General features: G+C 40.0%; 2 protein-coding genes and 1 long non-coding RNA gene across 8 annotated transcripts in view; 2 read left to right on the forward strand and 1 right to left on the reverse strand.

Annotated features, from left to right (window-relative positions):
- zfyve9a (zinc finger, FYVE domain containing 9a) overlaps positions 1-10,786 on the forward strand; it is a 33,446-nt gene extending 22,660 nt beyond the window's left edge. For all 5 annotated transcript variants that reach the window (XM_046052781.1, XM_046052780.1, XM_046052782.1 and 2 more), the window contains 8 exons: positions 810-892; positions 1,183-1,287; positions 3,084-3,234; positions 3,481-3,561; positions 4,383-4,545; positions 5,650-5,755; positions 6,235-6,411; positions 6,949-10,786. In XM_046052781.1, coding sequence (XP_045908737.1) covers positions 810-892; positions 1,183-1,287; positions 3,084-3,234; positions 3,481-3,561; positions 4,383-4,545; positions 5,650-5,755; positions 6,235-6,411; positions 6,949-7,110 — 1,028 coding nt within the window. In that variant the 3' untranslated portion in view covers positions 7,111-10,786. The remainder of the gene's footprint in view (positions 1-809; positions 893-1,182; positions 1,288-3,083; positions 3,235-3,480; positions 3,562-4,382; positions 4,546-5,649; positions 5,756-6,234; positions 6,412-6,948) is intronic.
- A 1,699-nt stretch (positions 10,787-12,485) lies between these two features.
- The window catches only part of cc2d1b (coiled-coil and C2 domain containing 1B), a 20,888-nt gene continuing 12,399 nt past the window's right edge, over positions 12,486-20,974 (reverse strand). For both annotated transcript variants that reach the window (XM_046052786.1, XM_046052787.1), the window contains exons 17-26: positions 19,067-19,125; positions 18,743-18,859; positions 18,004-18,077; positions 17,670-17,728; positions 17,512-17,563; positions 16,050-16,149; positions 14,335-14,425; positions 14,028-14,150; positions 13,896-13,945; positions 12,486-13,280 (exon numbers count right to left, since the gene is read on the reverse strand). In XM_046052786.1, the coding sequence (XP_045908742.1) occupies positions 13,934-13,945; positions 14,028-14,150; positions 14,335-14,425; positions 16,050-16,149; positions 17,512-17,563; positions 17,670-17,728; positions 18,004-18,077; positions 18,743-18,859; positions 19,067-19,125 (687 nt within the window). In that variant the 3' untranslated portion in view covers positions 12,486-13,280; positions 13,896-13,933. The remainder of the gene's footprint in view (positions 13,281-13,895; positions 13,946-14,027; positions 14,151-14,334; positions 14,426-16,049; positions 16,150-17,511; positions 17,564-17,669; positions 17,729-18,003; positions 18,078-18,742; positions 18,860-19,066; positions 19,126-20,974) is intronic.
- LOC123972995 lies at positions 13,817-19,065 on the forward strand. The gene is made up of 3 exons (XR_006825516.1): positions 13,817-14,581; positions 18,010-18,084; positions 18,773-19,065. It is a non-coding gene; the product is annotated as an uncharacterized LOC123972995 (long non-coding RNA).

A 20,974-nucleotide genomic window follows, 5' to 3' on the forward strand; every position in this document is an offset into this window, starting at 1 on the left:
ACGTTTCTCACAGTTTCCCGCGTGAACCAGGACGCCTAGTGTGGGGTTTTATCGGAGAGAGTCTCCTCTCCACCAAATCCCCTTCTCGCACAGCCAGATCTGCCAGCACCGAGCGCCGCCTGCCTCTGCTAAGCCTCTTGCCCGCTTCCAGCGAGCGCGGATAGAATACATTAACAAAGCCACATACAGTTGAGGTTCTTAAACACAAAATGTTAGCATTACTGTGAAATTAATCCACCACACGGTGTACTTCTCTACACTTTTACCTCTTACTTTAAGCAGTGGCCAGCAGCAGGTCGGGCGGGCAGCTTGTCAGCATAGGGATCCCTACTGAACTGAACTCCAGATTGAGGCCGAGATTGTTTTTTATTGCTAATGAGAGTTTGTGGTGAGATCTTATTTCCAGCTGTTTGCTGAGATAAGGATAAAAATAGTCATCTAAGGAGCTTTCGTGGCTGGAGGAAAAAAAAGCCTTATTTTTCACTTGTGGATTAGGAGCGTTCCTCCTAACTGCAGGCACAGTTTGCTGTTTTGGATTTGTGTGGGGTCTTTTATTTAGTTAATTTGCATTCATGAGTGAAGAGGATAGAAAACCAGGAAATACAAGTTGTGCAGTTAATAAAAACATGAAAAGGCATGGAAACACCTTCCCTATGAAATGAAAGACCCAGAGCCAAGGCTGAAATACATTACTACAACAAACAGGGAGGAATATTGTAACAGCAATGAAGATTGTAAAATAAAATGAAGTCAAGATATCCATTTCTGTGAAAAAATGTAAAAATTATTTCCAAACTTTTGTTTTGCAGTTTATCCGTGTCCACTGTTCAGTGTTCGCTTCAGAAAACCCCTCTTCGGTGAGACTGGTCACACTATCATGAATCTGCTCGCAGTAAGTGCTTTGTTTTTCTCGTCCTGTATTTTTCAAGGTTGAAGAGCTCTGCTATATGTTAACATTTGCCTCATACATTTTCCAAAATGTAGTGCTTTCTGTGTGTAGCAGGATGATTTTGTCAAACAAGTATGTCATTTTTGTTACAAAGTGCCCTGAGTGCTTTGATTTCTTTTTATTTTGAAACTATTAGTAGTTCGATGAGACTGTGTTCAATTTACTTAAATTGTAGACATATGATTTAAAATAAACTGTTTTCCTATCCTCTTCTTTTTGCGTCTCTGTCGTAGGACTTCCGTAACTACCAGTACACGCTTCCGGTGGTGAAAGGTCTGGTCGTAGACATGGAGGTGAAGAAGACGAGCATTAAGATCCCCAGTAATCGATACAATGAGGTAAGTGTCCTGCACCACTCACACCTGTAGTTCGATTCATTTTGAGTAAAGAAAAAAGTGATGCACCGTTTTCTTCTTAGTTCTGGTTTGTGTCTTGTTCACACTGACTTTTTACAAACAAACCAATGCTGCAAACATTAGGTTATACAGACTGACAGGTAACTCTTTTATCGGACAGTTTTGGCAGCTATCCAGTGCTACATAGACCCACGTGGTAATTTAATCAAATTTCATGCAGCATTTTAATGCCTCCTGTGTATATTTATGTTCTCTGGTGTCAAATCAATAACTAATCATGAGCATTATTTGTTGGTTTTCTGCTTTGTGACAATATTATTTTAGTTATGGTAGGTATTTCATTATTTTATCAACTTTCTCAATAGATTTTCTAGAAAATGTACATATACTGTGGTAGAGGATTGGATCTTTATTGCCCTCTGTTAGCTGCAGCCAATGAGCCATTTCCCAGAGCCCAGCAAACGCTATCAATTATTTTTATGTCCAATCAACAGTCTAAAACCTAAAAATTCAATTTAACATAATATATAAAACAGAGAAACTCTCATGTATCCTATACACTGGAACCATCCTGAGTATTATCATTTGAGACCTCATCTTATGAATAATGACCAACAGGTAGGAAAGAGGCACTTTCTACCGTAATAATACACAGGGATAGTTACTATGGTTGCTACGTTTCACTCCCCTTTTAATAAGAAACTACTAAAATACATGGAATAGGACAGATGTAGTTTGTTGCATTTTGTGGAGACATATATACGTATGCTGCTTATACCGATCACTTGCGTGATAGTTTTTATAATTCTTTTGCTTTAGAAGTTACGCTAAAATCACACAAACAAACCGCACCATAGTCTGACTGGAAGCAGAGCAAGACCTGTCTTTCACGTGGTCTCCGTCCGGTTGTTTAGTCCAGACCGGAGTTTGATTAACAGCTTCCACCCCAGCGTAAACGAACCGAACCGCACAGCTTTTTAGGCGTCACAGAACCCTAAAACTACAAAACCTTCCGATTCAAACGTGTAAGTATAAAAACAGATTTTAGACATCAAGAGAAAGCAGAATGTCTTATATGTTGCACATTTGAGCTTTTTTTCCCCCCTCCAAAATCTCTTCTATCCAAATTAAAATCTCCACCAGACAAATGACAGGAGGAAGCTCCTCTTAGGCTGCATGAACATCAACACACACATGTTCATTCTGTGTAGGTGACGTGTGACAAACTCTCCAGGGTCCCTGCAGCTGAGCATTAGGCGTGGGCTGCCGACTTGTTATAACGCCGAGGGTGTGAATGAATGTCCAACCAGAAGAAGTGATACGCACGAAGCACCATTTGGCCGAGAAAGAAAGCCACGGCGGAGAGAGAGCGGTGCTGGTTGTAGCGTTTGGCTGCTGATGCACTAACAGATGGGAACCCGGTAATGTGAAGTAGGGACTGTTTCTCACCAGCTTGCAGGCGTCTATAGCGCAGCAAGTGGTTAAAGCCTTCCAGATTTTCAGTTTTATTTGGGATTTCGAAGAGATGGCTTCAAAGAGACACAGAGGCAGGGGATTTAGTGGAATTAATATGTGGGATCTTTCAACTATTGATATCCACCCATGCCAGTGTCTTTCTTCGCAATCTGTCATCTCGGTGCCATCCCATTTAACTCGAGCACTTTACCCACAAGCCCACTGCAATTAGGCTTAACTAGGAGGTCTCAGTTAAGCCCATTTTCCTCAGCACCTACCCCAATGGCAGCTTAATTAGACACCGATATTATTTGTCCTTGCAGCTTATGAAGGCCATGAACAAGTCCAACGAACACGTGCTGGCCATGGGGGCGTGTTTCAACGACCGGGCCGACTCGCACTTGGTGTGTGTCCAAAACGACGACGGGAACTACCAGACGCAGGCCATCAGCATCCATCACCAGCCTCGCAAAGGTTGTTCACACAGAAACAGATTCATCACATTGAAGAATTCCTTTATCTCTCCCCCAGCTGTCTGTTGTTGTTTTTTATGTCCAGCTTGTTGTCTAGAGAGCTCTGTTTGCCTGGAAATCCTCCTCCTGACTGACTGTTATTATTTCTCTTGTCCTGTCTGTTTGCCTGAAAATGAATTGGCCTCATTCAGTTGTTGATTTGAGAAGTTATTATTTTTTCTTTTGTCTCTTTTTGTATTTTCTACAGTTACTGGAGCCTGCTTCTTTGTGTTCAGTGGTGCTTTGAAAGCCTCATCGGGCTTCTTAGCCAAGACCAGCATTGTGGAAGGTGAGAAGTGTGACAATAAACGACTTGTTGGCTGTAAAAATACGAAAATATCAGTTCAGTATATTTTTACGAGGCTACTTCACAAATGCCCTAATACATATGAAGAATAAAACCCATGTTGATATATGGAGATATAAACTTACCAACTAGCAAAGATTTTGCTATAACGTTGGGAGCATGGTAGCCATTTCTCACATCTCTGGGTGTATTATGCTTCAGTCATCAGTTAATACACTGGAACACCCCAGAATAGGACATCTACATCCAGTTATCTTATCTACAAACAATTCTCAATAAATTTTTGTGTAGAAAACTGACTAGATCATAATTTGTCAATGCATATTTCTCACTGCTGCACGATAATTTAATTACCAGTTATTCAGCTCATTATTTTCCAATTTGTGAAATGGTTATAAATGCCTCACAATTTCCTAAAGCTCAAGTTAACGACTGAAAAACCAATGACCAAAAACTCAAAAGAGAGAAAAGCAGCTAAATCCTCACATTTGAGAAGCTGAAAGCAGTGAATATTTGGCATGTCTGCTTGATGAATGACTGAAAGGGGGTACTCCAGTGATTTAGTATTACACTTATATAAAGTTGGGAGTCTCACAAGAGAAAACGGTCAAAATACAGAAAGAATGTTTTTCATTTGCCTGGTAAATCTCACGTCTGTCCAGCTTCACACCTTCGGTTTTTAACAAGCTTGTCATAACTGAGTGAGTGATTATCAAAACTGTTGAGTAATGGTCTGTCACTTGACACATAGATTAATTTGTTTGAGCACTAATCATAAGGGATCTTCTCCCCCCGCCCCTTAGATGGTGTGATGATCCAGATCACAGCAGAGACCATGGACTCTCTACGGCAAGCCCTGAGGGACATGAAAGACTTCACCATCACGTGTGGTAAAGCTGACCAGGAGGAGAACCAGGAGGTGGTCCACATCCAGTGGACGGAGGACGACCACAACTTCAACAAGGGGTGAGACAGGAAGAGAGGAGGCCTCGCGAACAGACGAGGAGGAGGAGGAGGAGGAGAGAGGGAGCTGGAAGACATGCATTCACGTCACGGACAATTGAACTGATAGCTTCCCAACTGCTGCATTTACTACTTTGCTATAAAAAGTCATTATGCATGCTCGGGGAAGCCCTCTGGAGGAAAATCTTAGCAGGGTGGGATGATGTGGTTTGACATGGCTTTGAAATGCAGAGCAACGCAATCAGTTTTACAGCAGTTTTGATGAAATATGCAAATTTAAAATTTAATTGAGACCTTTCACTAGACGCTGTATCACTTCATTAGCAGAATTTTCTCTGCGTAGTCTCAGTATTGACCCTTACTCCTCCAGATAAATCAACTCCGTCTGCTGTCACGCCGCCATCAGATCATGATAGTTACATATTTAGCTGCCTGTCCTTTTGTTTGTTTGCCTCTTGAGTTTCATTCTCCTCAGTCTTTATTGTCCACCAGAGAGGACATCTTTAGCTCGCCAAAACATAAAAAACATGCAATGTATAGAACAAATATAGTAACAAAACTGACTATGAACGGCTTTGGAGGGAGGTCTAATGGGGGCTTAATATGGTGATTGCAATTAAAGTAGAAGGTTCTTTGTGGGAAGAGGCCCCCTAATCCATTATTTGCCTTTTTATGTTTTGGTTTCTTGGCAATTCAAAATTATTTTTGTTTTTTTTTGTTAAATGACCACTGGACCAAAGACAGTAATAAAATTTTTAAAAAAATACATTAGCCTTTTGGATATTTTTACATTTAAATGTTGATCAGCATGTGTCCTGTTTTTAAAATATATAAATAAATAAAAAAAAGTGCAGCCACAGTCTTTGGCCAACGATCTCCATCCGAGCAGCTGGCAGGTCAGTGCCTTGCTTGAGGACACTCTGACAGTAGCCGCTGAGGGAAGACTGTATTTGCACCCCCCACCCAGATATATAACTTGCCTGGAGTCCTAATCAGTCGTTCCACCCCACCTCCTTATTTCACTTCTGCTTTACATTTACTTGTATGTTCTGTCTCTAAATCTGTAAACTGTTGAATTAAGCGCTGTTGTTTTGTTTGATTATTCAGTGTCATCAGTCCGATCGATGGGAAGACTATGGAGTCTGTTACCAGCGTCAAGATCTTCCACGGCTCAGAGTTCAAAGCCAATGGAAAAGTCATCCGCTGGACCGAGGTACAATACATCTGACACTCGCACTGCTCATTTTACGGAGTATCAGTACCAACGTTCTGATTATTCAGAAGCCGCTTGAGGCTGCAGGTTTGAACGTCTTGTCTTTTTTTTATTAAATTAAATTCTGATGTGACACACTGTCACACAAGAGCAACGAATAGTGTAACTGTGTGTATGTTCAGGTTTGAATTCATCCTCAAGGTTTGTTCAAGTTAGTGACAATACATTTTCTGCTCAGCCCTATTTCACCTCCCATGAAGACTTTCTTTTGTCTTTTATTATCAAATATTTTTAAAAAAGAATGTAAATCTAGTGGTTTTCTTCAGAGTATGTCGTGTGCTACGCACCTGTGTACGCCATGCTAAAGTACCTGGGATCTAAGTCACGTTTAGTTCTTGTAGAGCGGCCTGTTTATGTGCACAGTAAAAAACAAACAAACAAAAAAATGTATCTATTGTGTGTTTCTATGATACCCTCAGGTGTTTTTCCTTCAGAGTGAAGATCAACCCAACGGTCTGAGCGATCCGGCCGACCACAGCCGGCTGACGGAGAACGTGGCGAGAGCTTTCTGCATGGCGCTCTGTCCGCACCTGAAACTGCTGAAGGAGGACGGCATGGCCAAACTGGGACTGAGGGTCACTCTGGACTCCGACCAGGTAGGTTCAGATGTTACAACACATTTTTGAGAGGAATTGTAGACTAGCAAACATGTCAGGAGGGGGTTTCTGTGTGACTGAAGCCGTTTTTGTTCTGAAACAATTTGCTTATTGATTTGGCTGCATCTAGTCCAGTTATGATAATCAAGCAAGCACACACGCTTCTATATAGCACTTTTAAAATATATTATATATTTAAAAAGACCATTATGTGGACAAACAACAAAATATAAAAAAAAATACAGGTGTCTGTTGATTTTATCAGTAAAAAGAAAAACCAAATGTGTTGGTATCAGCTGTTTTGAAAACAGACTTGTCTCAGTTTCATATCAATAAAAATGCAACACTGTGGGTTTTGCAGCTGTTTTGACTGACAGTTGAATTTTTATTTTGATATCTTTTAGTTAATAATACATTTATTATGTCTGTAGCTATAAAAATCTAATTAATAAACTATTATGTAGAAATACTGCTGAATCTCAATGGTTCCCTCTGCGCTAGCGAGGACCCGTCTAACACCTTTCTTTATGGTTGCAGGTGGGTTACCTAGCAGGAAGTAACGGCCAGCCTCTGCTGCCTCAGTACCTGAGCGACCTGGACAGCGCTCTGATCCCTGTCATCCACAGCGGGGCGTGTCAGCTGAGCGAGGGCCCCGTTGTCATGGAGCTTGTCTTCTACATCCTGGAGATCATCTCCTAGGACTCTTTGGAGTTTCACCTCCGAAACATCTATTTTTATTTTTTAATTGGATTATTTATTTATTTTTCCCTTCTGACGTCCTCTCACAGCCTGGTTCTCCATCATCTCCCTTCAACCGTTTGCACTTCAAAAGAGCCTGAAAACTGTGCTGTGCCCAGGCGGGGTAGCATTCCTCAAGTCAAACCTATGCATCCAACCACCGTCTGTTCTGCTCCAGAGGCCGCCTGGGGCCTGAGGACGCTCTGAGCAGGATCATCTTTCACATGTCCCTTGCTTTGAACCCCAGCAGACAGGTGCTCTGATCTCTGGTGTTCATATGAGGTGCTGCGAGCAGGAAATGAACACCGGAGATCGTACTGTCTGTCTGTCCCAGTGTGGTGTTACAGTGCCTATAAAAAGTACGAACAGCATCTTATTGTTTTACAACATGAATCAAAGTAGATTTGATGTAGCTTTTTTGACACAGAAGAACTACAAATACCCTCAGCAGCATGTCTTGGTGAACTACAAAGTAAGCTGAAGTCAGTTAATGTCACCTGACAAACAAATCATAGCTGGAACAGTGTTGTGTGGCTCGCTCCGATCCACTTTGTTTCCCATTTACAGACCCAGGTCTGTGTACACACACCACATTGATTTTCAGCGCACACACAGAAGGGACAGTTTATGGACCCTGAGCTGAATTTGACAAGAAGACATGTATTGCATTAGAATTGCCTTATCCCACCTTTAAAACATCTAAAGCATCACTGGTTTTTAGAGATTGCGGTAACAGCGGTGAGGACATCATCAGTGGTTTCATGTGGCCAAAGAAACTACTGAAGAGTTAGCAGACGAGTTCTGCCACATCAAGAAGCCACTGCATCTCAGCTCCGCAACATTAAATGATCCCTATAACAGTTTAATTGTATTTTCTGACTCGGGAGTGAAGGGAGCTTAGCAGTTTCATGTTGTTGCTCGGTCTGCTGCGTTTTTGAGTTTGAAAATTGCAAATTAGCAGTGATAGAAGTACTCTAGAAATCTAAAATAAAGTATCAGCATCAAAAGTAAGTACTCATTATGCAGAATGGCTCAAATCAGAAAAATCATTATCTTATTTAATTATAAATATTGATAAATTCATTTGTACATTACTTCAGTGCTGCAGCTGGTAAAGGTGGAGCTTATTAGTTACATATACTGCTGGGTAGCTTTCCATTTCACCAAGGGATCAATCTGAATGAGTTATCAAGTAAAAAGTACATTTGCCTCTGAATTGTTGTGACAGATAAATAGCATAAAATGGAAATACTCAAGTAAAGTGAGTGAAACAAGGAAAAGTACTTACTTTCCACCAATACATGTCAGTCCTACCTACATTTAATCAAGTACTAAACTGCTGCAACAGAAGAATTTAGACGTCTGTCTGAAGAAACCGGCCCCAGATCTGACCCAGCTCAATAATTTCCAGTGTGGAAAACTGCGGCTAACTATGCAGCTACTAGATACTTGACTTTAAAGGATAGTTTTGTTTGTCAGTGTCAAAAACCATTAAATCGACTTTAATTCAATGCTGTAAAATATGAATACTTTCCATAGACACTGTACGTAGCTCCTCTGGTTCCTGATCACCCCTCACTCCAACGTCACTGTGGCAGCCAGGGGCCCTGCAGCACTGAACTCTGAGTAATATCTGCAAAGGCCTCTGTGTAGCACGGATGCTCGAAAACAAGGGAGACTCATATCCACCACTGAAAAGTCTGGACTCGTCCTCTGAAGTTATTTTACAAAGTTACAAATCATCAGATTGAGGAGCTGGGAGGCGCGTCTGTATGGTGGATTTTATATTTTTTATTTTTTTTTGCACCGTGGTGCTCAGTGCCTGCAGCAGCGTTTCATCTAGCAGAAACATTTTGGCTTCACCTCTTAAGCTTTACTCGTCAATCACCGGCTGCTTTACTTCATGGACAGACACACTGACATGTTGTACATATTTTTTGTAGGTGTTAACAACAATTTCTTCATTATAACTCTGCATCTGTAGCCTCCAGAGATCCAGTTAAAGACGGCATTACTGAAGTGACTCATCTGACTCTGTGAAATAAGATTACATGTTAACTCTGAAAGCCCTTTTTGTCCTACAGTAGACAACTGATTAAAAAAAAAAAAGGTTCCAATGCTTTATTGATAAAAATCAGTTTTTAATCTCATCGAATCATCATCAACGCTTGTTGTTTGTCCGGCAGTGGTTGCGGGGAGAAGCCACTCAAGTTATTTTGGTCTTTTTAATCATACAAAGAGAATAACTGTTGAAGATGTAAAGATATATGAATATGAACTATTAAATTGCAGAAGCAGTGCACTGGATTCTAAGCCATTTACAGGAGAGTTAAAGCGAGGGCCGGGGGTCGCCACTGTGTGCTGGAAGATGTTTTTTCAGCAGCAGGAAGAAGAAAAAAGGTCCAGGGATCCTGCAGAAATGAGTGTTTTGAATGACCTGAAGCTGAATGTATTTCATCTCACATTTCCTGCAACCTGTCGTCCTTCCAAATCCCTGAAATCACTAACACCCTGCTCCAGACTTTGCAGACATGAGTAGGAACCCTGTAGGTCGCTGATCTGTTGTCTTCAAAAGGCCTCCAACTGTTTTAGTGTACCTATAAACAGATCTGCTGCAGCCCCCCCCCCCCCTCTCTCTGGACTGTGCTCTCCTTCAGCAACATGGACCTGGAAAAAATATATAAGAATGTATTCCTCCTTTTTCTGTTAGAATCTGCAGCGTGATTTGTTTGTTTTGTTTCTGGCTAGACTAATCACCAAAAACCATCCTGTCATGTCCACAATGCTCTGTACAGTAATCATTCTGCATTATGGCACCCTCTTTAATCATGCTAATATAAAACCAGGAGGGGCTACACAAAAAGTACTGCTAATACAGTACGAGAGGTTTTGTTGACTCATTTTATTGGAGGAAAAAAAGAATTTCGTCATCACAAGTGAGAATCAGACAATCACATTAAAAATCTGCAGACGAGCCGATGCTTCGTTTAAATTAGACCTGTAGCTGTTCTGTATTTGTTTATTACTCAATTTGAAGTATTTTATGAGCTACTGTAGCAACGTAATAATAGTGAAGCTGATTAAAATGTTCAGTAGACACTGAATAAGAGGTCAAAGGTCACCAGCTCCTGGGTTATTTACTGTGATCATACCAGAGTTGGTGTATCTCAATCACTGTGTCTCCGCTGAGTGACGTTCTTCAGATTTTTCCAACTTCCTCCTACATTTTATTTTGCCGTTATCTGACATGTGCAATATGTCCTGAACCCCCACCCCCCCCCTCCCCAAAAAAGGTGCAATTTGTTTGAGGCAAGAAGTTTTTTTTGTTGTTGTATTCAGTTGTAAGATGTTACCATCCAAACTATAACACTGCATGCAAACAGAAACAAGTGTGAAGAGGGCAAATCGGCTTTCACATTAATAGTTTTTACGGTTTGTGGATGAAACTTAAAATATACTCCACTCATTTAGTTTTCATTGGGTTTTTTTTTTTTTTTAAATCAGTGAAAAATGTTTGAAAAGCCAAAAACCTTGTACATCTTTTTTTGTTTGTTTCATTTACACTACAAATGTCAAGAAGTGGTCTTTATCAAAAAACTGTAGTATATGTAAAATAAAAACTTATAGAAAATTGAAACAAGCACATAGTTTTTGCCTTCTGTTTAGCATCGACAGTCCTTCAATAGTTTAATTCTTAAATCAGATTAAAGAAAGGAACATTAAATACTCAGCAGAATTAAAACAAAGTATTTTTTATTGGTACATTTTTAAGCAGGGTAAGGCGATTAAAACCCACAATTTAAAAACATAATATAGCCTTAATTCTGTCTTACAGGTTATTTTTGTAGCATTTTGTAAATATAAATGTGACCTTCATCTTTTGTAAACTAGTATAGATGATGGTTAACAGCGTGTTTTCATTATTTAGGCCAATGTTTATAATAAACTTAACATCACTGGATTGGTGATGTTTTCCTACAAAGTGCTGCACAGAAACAAAAAGGAGAAATGTTGGGACCACAGTAACATTTGGCAACTAAATAATGTTGCAGCCAGTGTCGAGGTAAAAGTGTTGGAAAATGGTATTTAAGTAGTTGGCTCAGTGTGTTTTGTTATGGCTTCTTGTGTAGCATTTATTACAATGCTGCAGTTTAAACTTTAAAAAAGGGCCAGTTCACTCAAATTACTCCCAAAAAATTATCACCTTATATTTCTTTCGTTCTGGTTATTCTTTATAACTCAAACCAGCCATGTTTTGTTCCGAATAAGTCTTAGGTAGAAAGTTTCTCCAATGAAACTACTTACTTTGACACGTTAATGAACACAACCATCTCACCACAGGTGTTCAAATTTAAAGTTTTCACTTTAAAGACTTCTTTTAAAGCTTTGAGCAGCACAAAACAAATCCAGTCTGCGTGGGTTGATACCGCAAAAGGTAATAAAATATAAAGCCTTTTGTAATTTGGGTGAACTGGCTCTTTAAAAAAAAAAAAAAAAATCATGAAAATATTCAGTACCTGCTGCATAGTTGTATAACGTATTTAACAAAAAGAATAGTTCAACATTTTGGAAAACACTTCTTTGCTTTCTAGCTGTGAGTTTGATGAGAAGATCTTTCTTGTTTGTGTGTTTAAAGATGGAGCTGGAGTCAGGAGGCAATTAGCTTAGCTTAGCATAAAGACTGGAAGCAGGGTGACAGTCCTAGCTCTGTCCAAAGTAAAAAACCTAAAGCTGACTTCACTGGAGTCTTGTTTTTACCATGAGGCTCCAGGAAGTCAATTGGCAAGACATATTTACAACACCCTCTGAAACTTTTACATTTCAGTTTGTGTACAGACCAAACAAATGAGATTCGACATGTTAATAAGTGAGCTTTAGAGGTGTTAGGAGGTGTATTTTTGAACTTTGGAGAGTGCCGTTTTCACCCTGCTTCCAGTCTTTACGCTAAGCTACGCTAATTGCCGCCAGACTACAGCCCCATCTTTAATTTCCCAAAAAGTTCAACTATTCCTTAAACTAAAATACAGGATGAGATTAAAGTCATCCAATGATGTTCATTTAAAAATTACTTTTTAACCTCCTTATCTGTGCAGTAATGGATGTTTGCTTTGTAATAAAATGAATATTTAGCTTTTTAGACTGAAGCACATTTTGTTACACAAAGATCAGACACACTCAGCTGATGTGCTACTAGGTGCAAACAAGACAAATATAAATCTAACACACCAAAAGCCACAGATAAGTGAGAGTGCAGTTTAGTGACCCCAGTTAGCTAGAGGATTTATTAGTCAAAGTAAGCGAGTGTGGTCTTCAAAACAATAAAACATAAATCGTACCTTGTATAGTATCATAATTTATTGGCTTACTCCTGTAACATCTGTGAGGGTGCTGCATCCGCCTGCGTTCTCAAACCAGACAAATTGTGTGGGAAAATAATAAAACAGCCCGTCAGCGTCCCGTCACATGTAAAGCTCTCATCATTGTAACAGGTTTGGCAGGTAAAGGCGATTTCAAATATGCAGGATTTTACAGCAACAGTGATTACTTTGGTATTAGTGCATAGGTGCAGTTCTAGATACCAGAGCTGTATAATGTGAGGAATATGTACACATTCTTTGATATATAAACTAGAGTTATGTGGGGCAGCAGGATCAAGTTAGCTCGACACTGAGCCCCTTCAACATTAGCAGAGGACACATCCAGGAGATGGAGCGATGCACAAAGAGACTTTTTTGGGGCAACTGTAATCATTGCCTGAATAGTTTTCTCTGGTTTAAATGTCACAAGGAGCCTACCACCTCGTCTGCCTGATGCATCACGAGCTTACAGTTTACAGATGATGACGAACGAGAGAACAACCTTTCCCTCGATTTAAATGGAGTCACCATTTGCTCAGACTGAAGAGGTTCCTGTCGCTGAGCCAGATCAGCTGAACTACTGTAAACCAGATCCATGTCTCCTCCTGGGGGACTGCAGTGTGAAAGGGAGAGCTTGTGTCTCGCAAATGTGCAAAAACATTTGAACAAGTCAAAGACCCGTGTAGGTCAGAGTCCAGTCTGAACGACAGACCGTCCTCATCACAACATCCCAAACCCCGTCCTCCTCAGTGTTTCTAATTGAGTGCCTTTAATCTGCAAGAAAAAGAAGTTGTTATCAGTCAGGAGGGTCACGCTCGATCATACTCGAATACCTACACGTAAAAGAATAGTTCAACATTTCGGGAAAGCTCATTGGCTTGCTTGCCAAGAGTTGCACGTGAAGACTGATACCACACTCATATCTGTAGACTAACATGAAGCTACATCCAGCAGCAGGTTAGCTTAACTAACGAAGACAGGAAAACAGCTTGCTAAGCTCATTAATTAAATTATTTATAACCTCCTGGAAGTCACTGCTCCCAGTTAAAACACAGTCCGCTATATAACTCAAAGAGTAAACCCACAAATTGTTGTTTTTACACTTTGGTTTTGTACAGATTAAACAAACAGGCTGTGAATGTGTAAATTTGTGAGCTTTAAAAAAAAAAAAAAAAAAAAAAAAAAGGTGCTGGCAGGGGAATTTTGTCACGTTTGGACGGAGTGAGGCTAGCCATTTCCCCCTCGACTTTATGCTAAGCCAAGCAAGTAGTATCGTTTTTCACATGCATCATATCAACCTTCCTACTATGCCTTTAGCTGAAAGAGTTTAAAGCAGAATATTATTAAATAAACAAACAATTCAGACAGAAAAAGGAGGAAGAAAATTACCTTTATCTTGTGGATCATCTTTAATCTTGCAGCAGCATCTAAACAAGAACCTTGCAGATAAAAACAACCAACATCAGAAGTTTTACACAACCTCAGGTTACTAAAATATTAACACCGTGTATTTCATGTTACCTGCGACTGATCGATCACCAGCCAGCGCTCGGTGCTCGTCTGCATGTCCTGTCCGCTCAGAGGCTCCCGCAGTCGGATCTTCACTTCAACACGACCTCCTGTGGCCTTACGCCCGTCCATCACCTGTCATGAGAGACACGAGGATCTAAGTTACGGATGTTTACAGGCACATAAGTCATCAGTGAGCATCTTAGAGAACAAGACTTGTTTCTTTGGACGTTGTCAGGATCAAACTCAGCAACAAACTTCCTTCCTGATCTTTCCTCTCTCTCGATCGGCTTAGTTTTCGATGTAAAAGGCGACTCACCTCTACGATCTCTCTGACTTCGCTCTGTGACTCCAGTTTGTCCAGCTTTACAAGGGCCGTCCCGATTGGCTTGTCGCTCCGCAAGAAACCGCTGTGAGACGACACATCGACAGCATCACTGCCACAGTCTGAACACGACAACACTGAAGCTTACTTTCATCTACTCTGACATGAATGCAGTTGTGAGAAGAGAAAGAGAGAGAGTGAGCGAGAGACAGATGCAGTCCCCTCTTAAAGTATTGTTACGGTAAGGTAAATAGGCAAATTCCTTTGTTTTTCACTGAAGATATTTGGATTTAAGATCAAAAGGTGAGTACGAGACAAGAATTCAGGATTTCAGCTCTCATTTCTTGGTATTTACATCTAGATGCTTTAAACACCTCAGGACATACCACCCTTTGTTTGATTCCACCCATTTTTCAAGGGAGCAAAACTATTGGAACATGTGACTGTCAGATGTTTCTTGTTGCCCAGGTGTTGTCTTTTTAGGTTGATTGTCCAAACATTAAATAGCTCTGCATGACTGGTTCAAACCTATAAAGACTGTGTTTCCTGTTAAAGAGGATAAACCAACACGAAGACCAGAGAGCTGTCTATGGGAGAAAAGCAAGCCACTGTCAAGCGGAGAGATGAAGGAAAATCGACCAGAGCCATTGGACAAACATTGGGCATAGCAAGCACAACAATTTGTAACGTCCTGAAAAAGAAAGAAACTACTGGTGTACTGAGCAACAGATGTCGAACAGGTCGACCAAGGAAAACAGTAGTTGATGACAGAAATATGGTGAGAGCTGTGAAGGAAACCCCCAAAACATCAGTAAGTGACATCAGCAACGACCTCCACAGTGCAGGGGTGAAGGTATCACAATCCACTGTTGGAAGAAGACTCGGAGCAGAAATCTAGAGGCCACACCACAAGATGCAAACCACTCATCAGCAGGAAGGATCGGAAGAACAGATTGACATTTGCAATGAAGTACAGAGATGAGCTGCAAAAGTTCAGGAACACAATCTTATGGACTGATGAGACCAAGATTAATCTCTACTAAAGTGTGGAGAAAGAAAGGAACCGCTTATGATCCGAAGCATACAAGCTCATCTGTGAAACATGGAGGAGGTGATGTCATGGCTCGGGCGTGCATGGCTGCTTCTGGAACAGGTTCATTAATATTTATTGATGATGGAACTGATGATGGTCGCAGCAGAATGAATTCAGAAGTGGACAGAAACATCTTGTCTGCCAATTTACGGAGAAATGCATTGAAACTAATGGGGAGGAAGTTTGTCATGCAGCAGTTTACAATGAGCCAAAGCACACTGCCAACAAAACAAAGGACTTCATCAGGAGGCAGTTATAGCAAGGAAGGGCTATGCCATCAAATATTAAATGTTATTTGTTCTATTACTTTTGCTCACCTAACAATGCTGTCTAATACAAACGGTGATATGTCCTGAATTGTTTAACACATCTAGATGTGAATACCAGGAAATGAAAGCTGAAATTCTGAACTCTTGTCTCATACTCATATGTATAGATAGGCATAGAGAGAAGGATTCATACATACACAAGAAGCTTTGACTTCTGACATTTGAGTCACACACTCCAAAAATACCATCACATTCACCGTTTCCGGTCCTTCTGCTGTTGTCGATGACCAAACTACTAGCTAAGTGAGGATGTTGCCCTGTGGCGTGAGCAGCTTTCTGTGACTCACCCTTTGTGCAGCAGCTCCAGTTTGAGGCCTTTAGACATCACCACCCTCCTGAAGCCGCGGTGGTTCCGGTTGATTGACAGGGTGAAACTCTGGTTATATTCTGGTGAAAAGAGAGCACAGATGGAGAAGCTGCCTTCTGAGACCTTACACATACAGTATTTCACACAAATAAACCATAAAAACGGTTCATCCATATTAACCTTTATTTATTTGCACAGCTGCAACATTTCCACATTTAGTCAATACTTCCACCTTCTTTGTTTTGAAACAGTGAGCAGCTCTTTTCATTCTAAAAAACTGTTTTTATTTTACTTTTTTTTGTAAATTTTTATATCATATTTAGCATTCTTGACTTTTGCAAAATTTGTTTTTCTTCTTTTCTCTTACAATGTTTTTGTTATTGTGACTGTTGTGAACCAAATCTAATTCTCCATATACTGTATTCTTAAGACAGAAAACATCTTCACATTGATTTATTTTTATCTTGACTATTTTGTAATAAAATCACTCCTAAACGTAAATGTGTCTTAGAAAATAATCCCAAAAATAACAAGATATAAAATGGAAAAAAAAACATTTACAATAATTGGTGTAGCTGCAGCCGGCAGTAGCAAAATATGGCTGCAACTTAATCCTTGCGGGCAGGTGCGCCCTGTCAAAGTACGTAGAGCAAAGTAGTGCTTAGTAGTAGTTTTTGCCACTGACAGGCTCAGATTGTTATTATAAGTGTCTGACAACATTGTGGAAAAGATCCCTTCAGAGGTAGACCTTTTTGTTTAACCAGAAACAGTCACTTTATCGCTCTCGATATTAAAGCTACCAGACTCCATGGATACAAACAGTACTTTTATCTCGCAGAACACAGGTTGCTCTACTGCTGCCCCGGTCAGTTTGTTTGTTTGTGTTATTTATTGTGTGACTTTAGAGCTTTAAAAGGGTTAAAACACCAAAGTCACAAAATAACACAAAGTATCAGTTTGAGGAAGCAGTAGACCAGAGAGTCTGGGAGCTTTGATCTCGAGAGAGATATAGCAACTGTTTCTGGTTAAACAAAAATGATCTTAGGTCTACCTCTGTAGGGATCTTTCCACAACATTGTCAGACACTAGTAATAACAATCTGAGCCTGTCAATAGCAAAAAAAATAAACGCTTTAGCGGATGAATTTTAACGTTAGAGCAATTGCCTTCAAGGATTACGCTGCAGCTGTTTCTACTGACTGCTACGCGCTCACTCAAGACTGGACCAATTTCAAAGAATCTTGTCCTAATTACATACATAGACCCAAAAACATGTGAAAATTAGGTTGAAAAAGGTCCAGGTTAAAGATATCAAAGTTACTCTTCAGTGGATTGACATCACTTATGAAGAGTTTTGTGTCTTGATTGTTTAGACAAATGAAAATAAAATATCCACAAATGCCAATAAAATGATGCAAACACATGACAATGTACATGTCTCACCTGGGGAGTTAGTGTTCTTGATGACCACTGTTTTGTGTTTCTGCGGCTGCTCCTGGTGGCAACAAAACAGACACACTTTTAAAGGAGTAAAGTCACCTGTATGAATCGTCTCAGCAGCCTGCGGTGGCTGTGAAGAGCTGGTAGAGTGAATCTCTTACCGTGCTGGGGTAGGGGAAGTCAAACTTGACGAAGGCATCTAGGTCATTTGTTTGGATTCCTGCGAGAAAGTTTATCACAAAGCATCAACCAGTGTGTGCTTTTTCTTTTCAAACCAGACCTTAAATATTTGACTGAATTCATTATGGCCTTAATGACCTGAAGCTAGGTCTGTTTAAGACATAAGATTTAAGGTTTAATTTTTCCCCTGAACCACAACAAACTTGAATTTAGTATAAAACGTGACTTTTCAGTGTTTTCAGAACCATTGTTCTAGTACTAACAGACCTACTGTACTGTATAAAAGGACTGATGGGTGAAGATTTTTGTTTTTACCACTAGGAGCTGGAAGATTCATCCCTTTGACAATAGTAACAACCATGTCAGTGCTGCTCAGCTCTGGAAATATCCTGAAAGGTAGGGAAAGAAAAAAGTAATAAGTATTAATAATTAGGTAGACCTGCAAAATCTGATGCAATCCAATACAACAGCTTAGCCATGGTCAGTTCTGATTTACACTGTCAGAGAGGTATTAATGAAACTATTGATCCAACTCTGTTTCTCAGCAGGGTTTCAGACTGATCTGCCGTAAAACAACACAGGGTGCCGCGTTGTTAAAGTTACCAGTGAGACAAGATATATCTATCTATCTATCTATATATATCTATATATATATCTCACAAACCACAATTTGTCTCAAGGTGCTTTAAAATGTAATTTTGGTGTTATTAAACCCGGCCCTATTTCACATATTTAGGTGTCTAAATGACTAGTAGGTTCAAAAAATGTTGGAATCAGTGCAGTAGATGTCCTCAGCTGGCATCCGAAAACTGGCTGCAGTGCCTGCAACGCATTTCCTCAAAATGACGTCCATAAAAAGTGCTTTTTTTTTCCACCGAAAGGCTCATACTGTTATACGAGATGTCTAACAACATTATGAAGGATGTCAACAAAAACGAAGGGTGTCCCTGGGAGTCACTTGTAGGGATTCTTTCCAATGTTGATGAAGCAGAAAGATTAAAGAGTTTAGCTAACTGTGCACTTTTGCAGTATAATGTAAGAAACATGTGCCCACCTGACAGTGTGAAATGATCTCTCCTCAAAGTGATGTTTAGGGGGAGGAAGACCTCTGGACTGAGCCAGCTTCAGGACCTCCAGACTTTTCTTACAACTCTCCGCCATCTTCTCAAACCTGGAGCACACACAAAAATCAGGATTTGACTAATCAGGTTTACAGTATAATGAAATACACAAATAGAAAGAAAATACATGAACTTGTTGTTTTCTGATAACAACTCTTTGGGCTCTGGTATCACATTTCTGTCCCTTTATGACATTTTTTGAGTGTTTAGAGTTTGTACGTTACTGTTAACAAAATAAAAAACTGTTTACTGCTTACTTTGTTGTTTCAGTGACGTTCCCCAGGTGTGTGAATTGCTTGGAGTGAGTGATACATTTCTAAAAGGAGGAAAGCCAGAAGAAATCTCAGATATATGTTTGTTTTCACAGCAAGAAAAGAACAGCGCAGAGAAACCAGACAGGGAATATGGAAAAAATATTATTTATTTATTTTTGGCATCAGGAGGAGAGCTGAAAATGATGATGGGAATTCTTCTCTTTGAAGTAGGGATGCAGCCACTGAAATTAATCGGCCTCGGTGTTCGGAAAGACTGAACACATTTTACCGAACAATTACGTTGACATGTCAGCAGTGTGGAAGCATTTTAAAGTGTCTGAGAAAGACGCTGTTTGCAGACACTATTCTGCTGAATTGTCTCCTAGCACATCCACTCCATCTGGGTTCGAACTTGATGAATTTTGGGTCGAACTTGATGAATTTAGCGCGAGGATACACGTGACAACATTCAAAATAAGGTGTCTATACAGGATGGAAATAAGATTAATTGGATTAAAGTAATAAAAAAGGGACTTGATATCAGTATCAGTATCTGTTGTTATTTTGTAAACCCTGATAAGGTTGTAATCCATGCAGGAACATATACAAAAAAATATATATTATATACATAAAAAATGCATCTTGTTTCTATTCTAGGTCTACTTTTAGTGCTAGTTTGTTACAATGTCTTTAAATTAATTTTTAGTCCACTGTAACTCCTGTTCTTGCTGAAAGAGTGAGTGTTCAAGCTGATTGGTCTTTTCCTGCAGCTCAATTTTCTCCTCATCGACTCCACCCTCCTGTGGGAGGTGGCAAGGAGCCTGTAGGTCAGTGATGCGTTCTTCCGCTTCACTTAGCGACTGCCTGGTGCTTTCCAGCTGCTGTTCAAGCTGGTGCGTGTGCTTAGACTGGGCAGACATTACAATAGCTAGTTTTCCTAGCATCTGGGACAAGGCTTTGTCCTTTGAGGAAGTGGCTAGAGCGGTTGTTACCAGTTCTGCAAAAATTGTTTCAAGGTTCACCGCATCGGTGCCTTGTAGTTGGCTTGAGTAGCCAGGTATCAAGGTCTCAGTCATGTGGGCCAAGATGGAGTCAAAGTGTTCCAGTGGGTCGCCCCCACTGGCTGCCACTAAGCATGAGTCTGCCATGTTCACAGGCAGGTACTCAAGCGGTTTGGTTAAGGACTTTGGTGTGAGTCCAAATCAGACAACAAACAAGTGTATCAACTCAGAGGATATGCATAAAAATACAAAAATAAATGGGTGTTGCTTCTATAGCTTCCTGGAGCTGTTGATGTTCCGTTAAGTTAATTTGGAAGGTTGGAATCTGAAGAACAGAAGGATAAAAATCAAATCTATGGACTCAGTTATACAATTTGCTTTAACAAAATCAGAAGTGGACTACAGGTGTTAGCTGGTACAGCAAACCTGAGCCAGTCAGTTAAACAGAGTTTCAGCTAGTGTGTTTACTAGTTGAGAAAAAGGAATGTCAGGTTGGGGAAAGCTGACTATCAAGTCAGACTTAAATAACCAAACTGAAAATTCAAATTTAGGATGAAAGCAAAAATAGGAAAAATGAAATTAACTCTCACTTGGGATTAAAGTTAAATGCTATAAATCAAATCAAAGTTCATGTTACAACTAGCTTGACAATCAAAGCTCAAAGCTCCGGACCTCTAGGTAGTTTTAATAATTATACAATTATTACTAGTGATCAGTTAGTTAATAATCGCTCAATTATCTTAAATCAGTCAGTCAGTCTCATACCTAAAGGGTCAATTCTCTTGGCAGGAACTAGAAATAGGCAACACACACAGCTCTTGATTATATTACAGTGAATTTATTCTCTAACTAAGGTGATAAAAAGATGGTTGGATACAGGGAACATAAGCATTTGCTGAACAATGAGCCT

The sequence above is a fragment of the Micropterus dolomieu genome, linkage group LG06, assembly GCF_021292245.1.
Source record: "Micropterus dolomieu isolate WLL.071019.BEF.003 ecotype Adirondacks linkage group LG06, ASM2129224v1, whole genome shotgun sequence".
NCBI lineage: Eukaryota > Metazoa > Chordata > Actinopteri > Centrarchiformes > Centrarchidae > Micropterus > Micropterus dolomieu.